Source organism: Meriones unguiculatus, chromosome 5 (assembly GCF_030254825.1).
Source record: "Meriones unguiculatus strain TT.TT164.6M chromosome 5, Bangor_MerUng_6.1, whole genome shotgun sequence".
NCBI lineage: Eukaryota > Metazoa > Chordata > Mammalia > Rodentia > Muridae > Meriones > Meriones unguiculatus.
In genome coordinates, this window is record NC_083353.1 from 1,823,599 (window position 1) to 1,838,249 (window position 14,651).

The following is a 14,651-nucleotide window of genomic DNA, read 5'->3' on the forward strand; positions in this document are numbered from 1 at the left end:
TGATCCTTATCTTACCTTGAGTGGTTAATACCTCCTTTTCTTGGGGCTGGAGAGATGGCTCAGAGGTTAAGAGCACTGCTGCTCTTCCAAAGGTCCTGAGTTCAATTCCCAGAAACCACATGGTGGCTCACAACCATCTGTAATGAGATCTGGTGTCCTCTTCTGGTGCACAGGTGCACATGCAGGCAGAGCACTGTATACATATATACATAATAAGTAAATAAATCTTTCCAAAAAACACCCTCCTCCTGAAGGATCAGGATCATAACACAAGAATTCAAAGTTCCACCTAAATCAGCTCTAGATGAGGCAGTCAGCCTTCTCTAGCTGTGCAGTTGCTCAGTCAGTAATCTACATTTACAAAACGCAGCAGAGAGGCAGGAGTAAGCTAGCACTATGCAGAAGGGAGAGACAAGCAGGAGATAGGTGACTGGTCCCAACCAAGTCCAGAATCCTGTCATATGGCTTTGCTGGGCCCAGTTTACCAGCTTCAGTCATAGTTGGAGTCAGGCTACCAGCTCTGAGCTCTGCTCAGGGACCCCTGGCCCTGTGGCCTCAGACTTTTCCCTCTTGTCCATTTCAGTTCCCACCATTGAAGGCCTGCGCCACATCGTGGTGCCCCGCAATCTGTGCCCAGAATTTCTCCAGCTTGCCAGTGCCAATACCGCCAAAGGCATTGAAACTTGTGGAGTCCTCTGTGGAAAATTGGTAAGGGAGTGTACCTTTCCTGAACAGGGACTGCTTCCTCTGTGGATTCCTGGGGCTCTCAGGCTGAGTGTCTGAGGTCTGACTCTGTACCAGTCCCTCCGCCGAGAGTGCATGGCTTCCTCCCTGGAGAGCTAGAGATGCAGATTCCTGAAGCTTACAGGCCAGACAGACAGCCTACGTGACAAGGCCAAGGCCAAGAAGAGCGCACACCTCGAAAACAAATTAATTGAATGTGAAGAACAGCACACAAGGTTTTCCTCTGGCCTACACACATGTGCATACACACACACACACTATACTTCGTTAGGAGTGGAGCCTCACACCTGTAATCCTACCCCAAGTTTGAGGTCAGCGATGCTAAATAGTGAGTTCTGACCAGTATTAGCTACAGAAAGAAAAAGAAGGAAGAGGAGGAGGAAAGATGAAGGGAGAAAGGGCTAATTCTAGATGAAGGAGGACCCAGTTCCCTTTGTGTCCTGTTCTGAGCTCCTCTAGACGAAGGAGGACTTCCTTCCTGAGGAAGGCCTGGGGATACAAATCACCCAAGGTCTTCGTGTGTGTCCACAAAGCGTGCAGTCCTTTGCAGAGATGAAGACCCCTGGGATGGAGAGTGCTGAGCAGTGTGTCCACTAGGAGATGTAGGAACTGTGAGGAAGGCGAGGCCGCTGAGGGGAGAGTGTGGTCCCATTCCTCATTCCCAAACAAACCAGGGAGTGTTGTGAAACAAACCTCACCCAGGCCTTAAATGAGGAGGCAGGAGCAGGGAAGCTGCTTCAGGCAGCAGAGGGATGGGGCTGTTTCCAGAACACCTCAAGATCCCTGAGCAGGCCTGTTGGCTGCTGCGGGAAGACCCTCTGCTCGGATGCGCTGAGGGACATCTCAGGTTCATCTCAGTATCAGGATGCGCTGAGGGACATCTCAGGTTCATCTCAGCATCAAGATGCGCTGAGGGACATCTCAGGTTCATCTCAGCATCAGGATGCACTGAGGGACATCTCAGGTTCATCTCAGCATCAGGATGCGCTGAGGGACATCTCAGGTTCATCTCAGCATCAGGATGCGCTGAGGGACATCTCAGGTTCATCTCAGCATCAGGATGCGCTGAGGGACATCTCAGGTTCATCTCAGCATCAGGATGCGCTGAGGGACATCTCAGGTTCATCTCAGCATCAGGATGCGCTGAGGGACATCTCAGGTTCATCTCAGCATCAGGATGCGCTGAGGGACATCTCAGGTTCATCTCAGCATCAGGATGCGCTGAGGGACATCTCAGGTTCATCTCAGCATCAGGATGCGCTGAGGGACATCTCAGGTTCATCTCAGCATCAGGATGCGCTGAGGGACATCTCAGGTTCATCTCAGCATCAGGATGCGCTGAGGGACATCTCAGGTTCATCTCAGTATCTGAGCCTTTATACAGTGCCCCAGCAGAGCCCAGGAGCAGCCAAGGTGGTGAAACACTGGGAGGAGGGAGGAGGGGAGGAGGAGCCCTGCTCTGGGTGGAGCGGCTTCACCTCCCTCTGCTGTGAGAGGGGGTAGAGAGCCCCAGGGAACTATCAACGGCTGTCGTTTTCTCCTTTGCAGATGAGAAATGAATTCACAATCACGCATGTTCTCATCCCCAGACAAAATGGTGGGCCTGATTATTGTCACACAGAGAATGAAGAAGAAATTTTCTTTATGCAGGATGATCTTGGACTCCTCACCCTTGGCTGGATCCATGTAAGCAAATCTGCCTCCCTGAGGGCAGGGCACTTCTGTTTGGTGCACACTGCCTGTACCGCTCTCTAAGCAGAGGAAAACCTGGCCAAACTATGGTCTCTGCACACATGACTCCTGGTGCTCCAGTTTTGACTCAGAGTATTGCTGAGAGCTTCCCGTGGTTTCTAAACATTATCTTGTTGCTAAAAATAATTCTTGACTGTTGTGCTATCTCTTGAGTCCAGGTGGTGAAAGGAAGCTTGCCTAGGATGTTTGCGCACATGCTATTGAGATTATGCACCTAAAAGCTGTATAATGAAAGTCTTTTAAATAAGGCACAGGAGTTCATTCTGATGGCTGCACTTTGTCTTTCTGGAGCAGCACTTGGCTTTGCATGCGGTTTTCAAGTGTTCGCATGTGCTGTGCATGCTTCTGATGTCCAGAAAGGCAGTTCCTTCCCTAGAGAGCGCTTCTGAATGCTTCCCTCATTCTTAAGGCCTTGAACTCACAGAGCAAGCTGCTTTTCTTGGCGTGTGACAGGGGTGAGCTCTGATCGGGTGGCTTATTTCTAGGTTTGGGAGGTCTCACACACTTGGTCTCAGAACAGGGAAGGGCTGATGCAGGGAGTGGTCTCCGGCTCGCTCATCCTCTATCTGTACCGGCTTTTCACTCAAGGATATAAGATGGTGGGCAGAAAGCTTGTCCTGTCATGCCTCAGCACCTATTCCCATGAGGCAGAGTACACTGTGCCTGAGCAGATGACCACAGGGCACTGTGGGTTTCAGAGGAAGAGGGGCCACACCTGAGGTGACTTACAGTGATTTGTAACGAGGGGCCAAATGAGAGTTCCGTGGGGAGGGGTCAGCACTGGACAGACATGCTGTGCTCTTACAGCAGTGAACGGTCCTTTGGCTGGAATTTATAGTTTTCGTCAGAAAAAGATGCAAGGTCAAAGCAGAAGCTTGACTGGGAGGCTTCTGTACCAAGCTGGCTTTGGCAGCCTCAAACATGGAGAGGGTTGGCAGCAAGAAAAGTTATTCTCTGGCAGCTAGGGAGACAGGCCACTGAGGGAGCAGAAAAGGAAGTGGCTGGTGAAAGGAAGCCAGGATGGGGTAGACTGAGGAGTGTGTAAATACAGACACCACAGAGCAGGGACACTGAATGAGGAAATCTGGGATGCTCGCCTGTCCGGTGCTCCAGCATGAAGAAAACCCACATGACCTGCTAGCTGCCTGATACTAACCCAGTGAAACCCCCTGCTGCAGTGGAGGGGCGGAGCCTAGAGTCGCAGGAAGCTGGGTGGGGTGGCGGCACCCACCTGTAATCCGCACTCAGCAGGGTGAGACAGGAGGGTTATGAGTTGTGGCCAACCTGGGATACAGAGCAAAACCCTCTCCAGAAAACAAGACAGAGGAAGGCATGAAGGCATGATTGCAGGGATGGTAGAGGCTGCTGCCTTGAAGCTTAGCTCTGGGGGAGGGGAGACAGATGAAGTGGCTCCTGGCAGAGCTGGGTTGACAGGCTGATCGCCTGCTGAGGTGGAATGGCTTGACCATGTTTGCATTATCCAAAAGCTTTGTGAGTGGACATGGACCCACTGTGTGGCTCACTGAATCACTAAGCCAACATCTACATGCACACACTCCCTAAAGGAGGAAGCAGAAGCCCGACCCACCCCTCCCACTTTCTAGTTCCAAGAGTAAGCCCCCTCCTGCTCCCTCCATCCCTTCCTCCCTTTCTTTAGAGTTCACCTCCTACGTGTGACTCCCTATTTGCTGTTCTTCTGCTCTGCTAACCTTAAAATGCAATTGGAAGATGCTTAATTTTTACATGCAGCTGTCTGGTCTGTTTTTACCCATGGAGAGCAGTGATGGGGGGAGCAGTCAGGGCAAGGTAATGTGACTTAGGAGGTCACCACACAGAAGGGCACGAGGAGCCTCATATTTGCATAGGGAGAAAGCACACAGCCCTGGAGTCAGGACTGAAGTCAGAGAGCTGAAGACACAGGAGCGGTTGAAATGATGTTTGGTGGGGTTGTGGACACTCTTGTCTGGCAGCCTTCACCTCGGTGTGGTTGGAGTGAGGGTCCGAGGCTGTGCAGGGGGTGAGGGGCAGCAAAGAGGGCTAGACGCTGGAGGAGGAGCTGGAGAGACAACTCAGTGGCTAAGAGCTCTCGCTGATCCCTCTGGGCAGCTCACAGCCTCCTAAAACTCTGACTGAAAGGATCTGACACCCACTTCTGGCCTCTCCAGGACCCCGGCACACACAGCAGCATGTGTTCACACAAACATGAGTGCACATAAACATAAGTAAAACAATTTTTGTTTAAATAGAACTTTTTTAAAAAAAGAAAATTGAAACTAAAGGAGAGGACAGGCTCCAATATAGTTCCACTCTTTAGGTTCCAAACATAGTTATTACTGTTTAGAGACATCAGGTAGAGCTAAGCAGGAATAAAAAACGAGTCTTGTCCTCAGTGAGGGCCCAGCTAGGAACTCATACATAAAAGTTTGGCTTACTTTTATCTCTATGACATTTCTGTACCATTTCTTCATAATCTGAGATTTAAAACAACAGAACAGGGCTGGCCAGATGGCTCAGCATGTAAAAGCATTGCTGCCAGGCGCCTCAACTGAATTCAGTTTCCAGGGCCCACCTGGTGGAAAGAGAAAACTGATTCTCACAAGTTGTCGGCTGAGCTGGACATGCATATAAGACATGGACAGGAAGACATGCATGTACACTCACACACATATCTAATTTTTTAATGAAAAAAGTGGGCTCTAGGTCATCTCAGATCTTTACATTTCAAGAGGAAACTACAAAGGTCAGCTCTTTCTCTCCCTCAGCTCCATCTGCTTCTTACCTGGCCACAGCCTCAGACGTCCCCATGGTTTCCCTCGCTGTTATTTCTCAGAGTTTTTAAAAGCTTATTCTATCAGAACAAGACGACAGCCCACAGACTGGGAAAGGATCTTCACCAGTCCAATAGCTGACAGAGGGCTGATATCCAGAATAGATAGAGAACTCAAGAAGTTAAATAGCAACAAACCAAGTAATCCAATTTAAAAATGGGGTACAGGGCTAAGCAGAGAATTCTCAATAGAGAAATATCGAATGTCAGCAAAACACTTAAAGAAATGCTCAGCTTCCTTAGTCATCAGGGAAATGCAAATCAAAACGACCCTGAGATTTCACTTTATATCCATCAGAATGGCTAAGATAAAAATCTCAGGTGACAACACATGCTGGAGAGGATGTGGAGAAAGGGGAACCCTCCTCCATTGTTGGTGGGAATGTAAACTTGTACAACCACTTTGGAAATCCATCTTTCGCTTTCTCAGACAATTAGGAATAGTGTTGCCTCAAGATCCAGCTATACCACTCCTAGGCATATATCCAAAATATGCTAAACTATACAACAAGGACATTTGCTCAACCATGTTCGTGACAGCTTTATTTGTAATAGCCAGAAGCTGGAAACAGCCCAGATGTCCCTCAACTGAAGGATGGATATATGAATTGTGGTACATTTACACAATGGAATACTACTCAGCAGTTGAAAACAAGGAAATCATGAAGTTTGCAGGCAAATGGTGGGAACTAGAAAAGATCATCCGGAGTAAGGTATCCTAGAAGCAGAAAGACATACATGATTCACAATCACTTAGAAGTGGATATAATATAGGACAAGCAAATTATAATCTGTACATCTAAAGAAGCTAAGCAAGAAGGAGGACCCTGGGTAAGATGATCAATCCTCATTCAGAAAGGCAAATGGGACAGATGTCAGAAAAGGGAGAAAACAGGCAACAGGACAGGAGCCTACCACAGAGGGCCTCTGAAAGACTCTACCCAGCAGGGTATCAAAGCAGATGCTCAGACTCATAGCCAAACTTTGGGTGGAGTACAGGGAATCTTATGAAAGAAGGGGGAGATAGAAAGACCTGGAGGGGACAGGAGCTCCACAAGGAGAGCAACAGAACCAAAAAACCTGGGCCCAGGGGACTTTTCTGAGACTGATACTCGAACCAAGGACCGTGCATGGAGATAACCTAGAACCCCTGCACAGATGTAGCCCATAGCAGCTCAATATCCAAGTGGGTGCCCATTGTAATAGGAACAGGGACTGTCTCTGACATGAACTCAGTGGCTGGCTCATTGATCACCTCCCCATGAGGGGGGAGCAGCCTTACCAGGCCACAGAGGAAGACAATGCAGCCACTCCTGATGAGACCTGATAAGCTAGGATCAGATGGAAGGGGAGGAGAGCCTCCCCTATCAGTGGACTTGATGAGGTAGAGTAGGATTGGGAGGGGATGAGGGTGGGAGCTACAGCTGGGATACAAAGTGAATAAACTGTAATTTATAAAAAAAAAAAAAAGTTTTTTAAAAGCTCCAAAAAACTGATTCTATGCCATGATTTCAAGGCATAAAATTGACAAAAATAATAAAACCTGTATATGATGTATGACATGTTTTGAGATGTGTACGCTGTCTGCTGGGTTGGCTATGGTCTTTGTGTGAAAATCTGATTACCCTGGGCCTGGCGGCTCACATCTGCATCACAGGACTTGGGAGGCTGGGCAGGGTTACATAGCGAGCTCCAGGGTGGCCCGGGCTACAGTTAGACCCTGTTTCCAAACAATCTGCCCAGCCATTTTCAAGTATGTAGCACCTGATCTGGCACTCTGCACACTGTATTACAAATCTCTTGGTCTGTGAAGGGCCTTGAGAGTCCTCCCACTGCTGTTAGACTTGTTTACAGTGCTGGGAAGGAACTTGCTGTGAGGGTCAAGTCTTTCTCATGGCTGCAAATAGCTCTGTGCTTGGGGAAGGGTTTGGGGCCAGCTGTTGGAAGCTCCTTGGACCTGCCTTCTTTAGTGGACCACATGGCAGCTAGGTCACTGGGAATTCCCTGATCTGTTTCATCTTTCAGACTCACCCAACCCAAACGGCCTTTCTGTCCAGCGTGGATCTACACACCCACTGCTCTTATCAAATGATGTTACCGGAATCCATAGCCATTGTCTGCTCCCCCAAGTTCCAGGAGTGAGTACCTGGGATGTGCTTCTGGGTCTTACAAGGAGCAAACCCTCTCTGCTATTGCAGCAACCATGTGGTGTGTGTGTGTGTGTGTGTCTGTCTGTCTGTCTATGTGGTGTGGTGTGGTGTGGTATGCTGAGCTGTGTGGTGTGTGTGTGTGGTGTGGAATGCTGTGTTGTGTGTGTTGTGTGTGTTGTGTGTGTGTGTGTGTGGTGTGGAATGCTGTGTTGTGTGTGTTGTGTGTGTGTGGTGTGGAATGCTGTGGTGTGTGTGGTGTGTGTGTGTGTGTGTGGTGTGGAATGCTGTAGTGTCTGTGTGTGTGTTATGTGTGTCTGTCTGTGTGGTGTGTTATGCTGAGCTGTGTGTGTGGTGTGGAATGCTGTGGTGTGCATGTTGTGTGTGTGTGTGTGGTGTGGAATGCTGTGGTGTGTGTGTGTGTTGTGTGTGTCTGTGTGGTGTGGTATGCTGAACTGTGTGTGTGTGTCTGTAGATGCTGGGGATACAGTCTTGGGTTCTCATGTTTGTATGTCAAGCATTTTACCAACTGAGCCATCCCCCAGCCCCAAGACCTTTTAAAAAATAAAATTTATAAACTCTCTTAATTGGCTGCTCTAAAAGGTGTCCTTTACACTTCATGTTCTGATAAACACAATCTACTCTTTAAATGATATATTAATAATGTTGGTTTTCTAAGAAATTTGAACTGTTTGATTTAAAGTCATAAGATCTCAAGAGTCTTAGGTAAAGGTTAAAGAATTCCTCCACTGTAAACTATCTCCAATTGTTATTTCTTTTTGCTCTAAATGTTCTGTTTACTCTGAATTCCCTGGCAGAGCTGATGTGCAGATAGTGATGAACTAGCCTTTTTACTTTTCATTTTTCAAGCTTTACTTTTGTGCCCTTCATGTTAGCCCACAGGGCTTAGAGACTCTGTTCTTGCCATTTCCCTATCTCTTCCTCAGACTGAAGACTCTTAGCTGACCTAATTGTTCATTGCTCCTTTTTTTTTTTTTATTCCTACTTAAATCTGTTGATGCTTTGCTCAAAGGAATTTTTCACTTTTGTTTTTTGTTTGTTTTTGTTTTGTTTTTCAAGACAGGGTTTCTCTGTGTAACCTTGGATGTCCTAGACTCACTTTGTAGAGCAGGCTGGTCTTGAACTCACAAGGATCCTCCTGGCTCTGCCTCCCTGAGCGCTGGGATTACAGGCATGTGCTACTGTGTCCAGCTAGTTTTAATTTCAACTAAAGCATTCCTCTTTGGAGACTGGAGAGAGGGCTCGGTGGTTTAGAGCACTTGTTTTTCCAGAGGGCCTGGGTCCCATTTTCATCACCCACACGGTAGCTTGCAGTCTCCTGTCGCTCCGGTTCCAAGGCTTCCGATGCCCTCTTCCGACCTCACTGTGTACTAGGTATCGAGGCAAAGCACTCATACAGAGTAAATTGAGTCTTAAAAAAGAAAGAAAGAACTCCTGTTTGATTCCTATTTATAGTACCAGATAAATTATTCTTTAGCCATGACCCACCCCAAGAGAAGATCTGTTGGCCACTATACTGTGAGAGCTGTCTCAAAATGCCCTACTGAGCCGATGTGCCCACTGAAATGCGTGTGGGTGAGAGAAAGGGGATGTCTTAGGTGGCTTTCTATCGCTGTGTAGAGACCCCGTGACCATGGCAATCCTCATAAAGGGTAACATTTAATTGGGGCAGGGTACAGTTTCAGTGTGGCAGTGTGCAGGCAGAGTGGTGGAGGAGGAGCTGAGAGTTGTGCATCTTGATCCACAGGCAGCAGAAGGAGACTGTGTGCCATATTTGGCATAGCTGAGTAGATGAGACATCAAAGCCTGCCTCCACAGTGCCACACGTACTCCAACAAGGCCTCACCTCCGAGTAGTGCCACTCCGTATGACCTAAGCCTTCAAGCACGCTGGTCTGTAGGGGTCATACCTATTGAAGCCACCACAGGGAGGGAGACAGGAAGACAGGCTGTTAGGATGGAGGGAATGCCTTTGCTTGACTCTCAGCGTGCCCCTTCTTATTTCAGAACTGGATTCTTTAAGTTGACCGACTATGGCCTTCAAGAGATTTCAACCTGTCGGCAGAAAGGCTTTCATCCCCACGGCAGAGACCCACCTCTGTTCTGTGTAAGTATCTGTGTAGGAGCCTGCAAGCACACGAAGCTCATGAGTGCATGGTCCTGCCTGACCCGCCTGCTTTCAGCCCTGTCACTCACCTTCCCAGAGTTCATAAATGCATGGACACAGGAGTCAGGGAGTGGTGGAAGTAGGTTGGGCTCTCAGTCTGTCGCCCAGTGGCTTCGTGTCTGTGAGGCTGCTGGCCCTTCCTGGGTCTGTCATCTGACATGTGGGATAATAATAACTTACTTTGCAGGGTCGTTGAGGGGAAGAAATAGGTAGGTGTGCGTGTAGCCCAGAGACGAACCTGTGCTCAGCATGCCTGAGGCCCTGGGTTCCATCGCCAGCACCACTGGAAAAGGAAGTAATAGCAAAGCACCTAATGCTATCTGCTAAAGCAGATAATGCTATCTGCTTATGAACTGTTACTTTGTTCTTCATCGCTGTCAGTTACTAAGTGCCAGTCAGTAGTCTGAATGCAAAGGAAAAGCCATGTAAGAAAGTAAATTAAGCATATTTGATTCCCAGATTTTGCTTAGAAAATACGGTTCTCACCTCCCTAGGTAATAGTGCCTTCTCCGGGGTTGTGTCCCTGACAACACGTTTAGCTGGTCAGGCCAGTTAGCCCCAGATCAGTGAGATGCCGGGACTTCCCTCCACACAAGGTTGGATTTTCCCCTTTGGGTTCAGGGAAAAGCAACATAGAGGAAGGAGCCAGAGCCCTGTGCGTGGAGAGACACGGGAGGCTAGGACCATGGGATCTGAGAGGCGGTTTTGTATGACAGAACGGTTATTATGTATGTATGTACACATATGTGTGTGTGTCGCTGTACCTTATACTTTTCCAAGCACAAAAATAAGCTTCATAGAATAATGTATTTTCATTTGATAATGTATTTCATTCATAGAATAATACATTAACGTATATGTAGTATTGATTTATATAACCTCGTTGTTTTTCAAATTTTTAATTAAACTTTATGTTCAGTCTTGTGCATCAAATTCAGTAAAAGTTTTCAACAGAATGTGAGGAAGAAAATAAATCTTAAAATAAACAAACAGAGCCAGGATTGAGGGTTGACATATGCCTTTAATTCTCGTATTCGGGAGGCAGAGGCCAGCTTGGTCCACAGTATGTGTTCTAGGATGACCAGGACCACATAGGCAGACTCGTGTCTCAAAGGGTGCGTATACACACACATTTGTATAGCTGTATATATATCTTGGGATATAACGTTTAGATGTCAGGATATTGAAATAAATACAGCACCATCAAATAGCCCTGGAACACCATTGTCCAGGAGGATCACCAGTTTGAGGCCAGCCCGAGCTTTATAGCCAGACCCTGTCTCCAATAAATAAACAGGCTTTTAATGTTGAAGTGAGAACCTGCTCCCCACCAAGGTGGTGGCAGGTCACCTTCGTTATCTGAATGACACGATGACCCAAACCTAATTCTTCTGAATTAAGGAATATTTGACATCTGACTTTAGAAAGTATGCAGAAAGATGCTGCTCTGACCTTGAGCAGAGCCTGATGGGAGTGACTGTAATTGCCGCTGGCATCGTGGTCTGGCTTCTGGCTAGGAACTACTGACCCTGAGCCAGCATTTATGTGCTTAATTTCCTTCAGAACTTCACAGGGTGCTGCAGCTCCATCACCCCACCCCTGCCCCCCTCCAGTTCCTCCGGTGCCCTCCCCCCTCATGTTCTCCTTAACTGTTAATACACGTGCACACATGTGCATACAGCCTACTGGGTCCATTTAGCTTTGCTCATATATACATGTGTCCTGGGCTGACCACTTGGGGTTGGACAATGTACACAGGAGCTCATCCCCAAAGGAAACTCTCTCAACAGACAGCGACCTCAAGCAGCCTTTGGGCGGGGGTTTCTCCCATCCATGTTTGCATATCAAACTGATGTTGTCAGCATGCTTGTCTTGTTCATGCAACCATATTGTTATTTCATGGATGCGCTTTCCCTGTCAAGTCTAGGGGTCTCTCCTGACAGCAGGCACCCTGGGCCTCCAGTTCGCACAATCTTTTTGTCCCATCTTCTGAGAATTTCTCTGAGCCTTAGGTTTCCTGATTGCATTGTAGATATGTCACTTTTTTCTGCATTTGATCAGTTGTAGCTTTCTGTAACAGTCCCCATCTGTTGCAAAAGGAAGCTTTGTTGGCTTGGGGTGAGAGCCACGCTTACCCGTGGGTAAAAGGGCAAGTGTTTAGAACACAGTCAGGAACTGCACAGGTCTGGGGAAATGGCAGTAGCAGGCTCGTCTCTCAGGTCTGTGCCCTCGCCAGCCGTGGCCAGGTTTAGAGTCCAAGTACGAATTCCTTCCCTGGCAGAAGGCCGTAAGTCCAATTAGGCAACTGTTAATCGCCACCCCCATTCCCACCCCAGACAAAAACGCCCCTGTTGCACGCTGTAAAGCTCTTGTCTGGTCATTGTTGGGGTTTGTAGGCCTTGCAGGCGGGTAGGACATGCAATTGCTCCTCTTCCTTAGCAGCTTGCGTATACCTTTCAATAGTGTGAGAGCCAGTCCTCAGCAAGGAGACTCGCAGGTCAGTTGTCCAAAAGCATGGGATCTTACCTTCAGGTTCCGGAAGGCGACCAGGGTCAGTGACAATAGCTCCTACTGTTCTGGGAGGGTTGTGTTCTTCCGCAAGCCTTAAGCTCGCAGAAACCCACCTGCCTCTTGCTGGGATTAAGCACGTATGCTACCATAGCTGGAATGTTTTATATATGTTTAAAGTAAACTTATAAAACAATGTTTCCCTGTGCCTTCTAGCACCATGTTATCTCTCCTTCCCTCTCTTCCTGTGCCCCCATTATTCTCTTAAACCCCTTTGTAGCATCTGACTCCAACTGCTCCCCTCCCTAGAGCTCCTAGCCACCCTCCCTGCTGTGGTCCCTTTCTGCTTCCCTGACTTCTGATACTCAAATGTAAAGATTTCAGATCCACAAATAAAAGAGAATATTTGGTGTTTGTCTTTCTGGGGCTGGGTTACCTCTTGAGGAGGCATTTTAAATGAGAGGTTTGGGGCTGGAGATGTAGCTCAGCTGGCAGGGTGCTTTCTCCACAGGCCCCAGACTCTGGCTCCAATCCCCAGTAGTAGTGAACCGAGCATGGTAGTGTGCCCCTGTGATACCAACACTCGGAGGTGGCAGCAGGAAGACCGAGGCCATCCTGGGCTACCTAGGGAATCTGAAGCCAGTCATCCGACACAGACTCAAATAAAATAGAAATGACTCATTTTTTAAAGGACTATAAAGGATTTTCCACAACTTCTTTGCTTTTCCTTTTTCTCTGTTGCAGGACTGCAGCCATGTCACTGTCAAGGACAGAATTGTGACCATCACAGACCTTCGATAAATTTCAATCATGATTCAGGAAGATGGCTGAAGGCACTTGCCACCGAGCCCAGCAGCCCTCGTTCAATTCCTGATGCCCACATGCTAGAAGGAGACACCAACTTCCCCCAGGTCGTCCTCTGACCTCCGCTGTGCACTGTGGTATGTGTGCACCCACACATATACACACGCACACACCCACACATCAACCAATTAACGTAAATTACAAAAAGCCTCCCCTCCCCCCAGACTGCTCCATTTACTCACCCCCAGTGGAGTTAAGCTTTTAAGACACAATAAGAAAGGTCAACCCAAGGGGAGACTGTTGGTTTTTTTAATTTATTATTTGAAAATAAGTCATTTTTAAATGATAAATCTTAAAATGAGCAAATCACTCCAAGCAACTAACTCAAAAATTAGGGTGCAAGAGAAGACACCTCTCTGCCTGCCTCATCCAACCACTGGCCTTTTGTCCCTCTTGCAGTTTATCTGCCAACTTGTTCATATCTACCTTTGGGCTAAATAAGGGCATCTATGCAAAACTGTGAAAGCCGTTTTGAAAGATTTGGCTTTTTCTTGTTTGTGGTACTACTAAGGGGGGTTGTCACTCTGGCAGGAGGAGAGGAGGAGCTCACAGCCCCCACAAATCGACACTGATCTTGTTTAAAAGTCTGTTATTTCCAAGGATGTTGCTCTGTAATAAAACAGCTCGCTTGTGCTGTGCCCTAGCGTGATCTGTCTGAGCAGGCGTCACGTAAGCGCTTCCAACGAAAACTCTGGTTGCTGGCGAATGGGACGGCGTGTGCCACACGGAACTGTGTTCCGCTTAGTGTGTAAGAGCGTGGTTGGCCTGCCTGCTGCCCTCTTCCATGGCAGGAAGTCATCTCTTGTTTCGGTGTCTCCCCGAGTGGGATCTTCTTGCTTCCTCCTCAAACCTAACATTCTTCAGCCAAGGCACTGGAGCATGTCAGAGTCCCGGGTTACATCCAAGTCGACGGTAGAGTTCCCTCGCTCCCTACCCTGCCAAGTCCACCGTGCTGGCTTCGTCTTCTTGAGAAATGCCTAGGATGGTGCGTGAGACTGTAGGTGACCCCTCCCTCGTTTTCATGACCTGAGCTACAGTAGAATTCTTTTCTTTTGGCGTGTGTGTGTGTGTGTGTGTGGTGTCCATAGTGTCCATACAGGTGCCCACCAAGCCAAAGGGTGGGGGGAGGCTTTGGATTCTCTAGAACTGGAGTTACAGGCAGCTGTAAGCTGCCGTGAAGGGTGCTGGGAACAGAACCCAGGTCCTCTGCAGAAGCAGAAAGTACTCTTACGTGAGGAGCTATCTCCACAGCCTCCCAAATAGATATTCTCAACCGAACCATGATGCTGCCTTCCTAAAATATACATGGACACGTGCATTCTGTAAAGGATGGATTTGTATCAAAGAGTAGGATTGTGAGATGATTTTATTTCCCCCTCTATCCTTTAAAAATTTCTCCCACTAGAAAGAACATATACTGCATGATAACATCAGAAAGAGCAATACCTCCTGTTTGTTAGAAACCAAAACTCCACTGTACCCCCCAATGTGGGAACCCAGCCAAGACCTGCTTCCTGGACAGGCTCAGTGAGGGGCCTTAGGCAAAGCAGCAGACCCATGTCATATATGGAAACCTTCCGCGAGGCTGACCTCACTGCTGGAACTTGTTCAACATAAACCTT

At 47.9% G+C, this 14,651-nt stretch overlaps 1 protein-coding gene across 2 annotated transcripts in view; it reads left to right on the plus strand.

Annotated features, from left to right (window-relative positions):
* Positions 1 to 13,667, plus strand: part of Stambp (STAM binding protein) — a 26,482-nt gene extending 12,815 nt beyond the window's left edge. For both annotated transcript variants that reach the window (XM_021641684.2, XM_021641685.2), the window contains exons 6-10: positions 584 to 708; positions 2,293 to 2,430; positions 7,349 to 7,461; positions 9,498 to 9,597; positions 12,910 to 13,667. In XM_021641684.2, the coding sequence (XP_021497359.1) occupies positions 584 to 708; positions 2,293 to 2,430; positions 7,349 to 7,461; positions 9,498 to 9,597; positions 12,910 to 12,966 (533 nt within the window). In that variant the 3' untranslated portion in view covers positions 12,967 to 13,667. The remainder of the gene's footprint in view (positions 1 to 583; positions 709 to 2,292; positions 2,431 to 7,348; positions 7,462 to 9,497; positions 9,598 to 12,909) is intronic.
* The last annotated feature ends 984 nt before the right edge of the window (positions 13,668 to 14,651 follow it).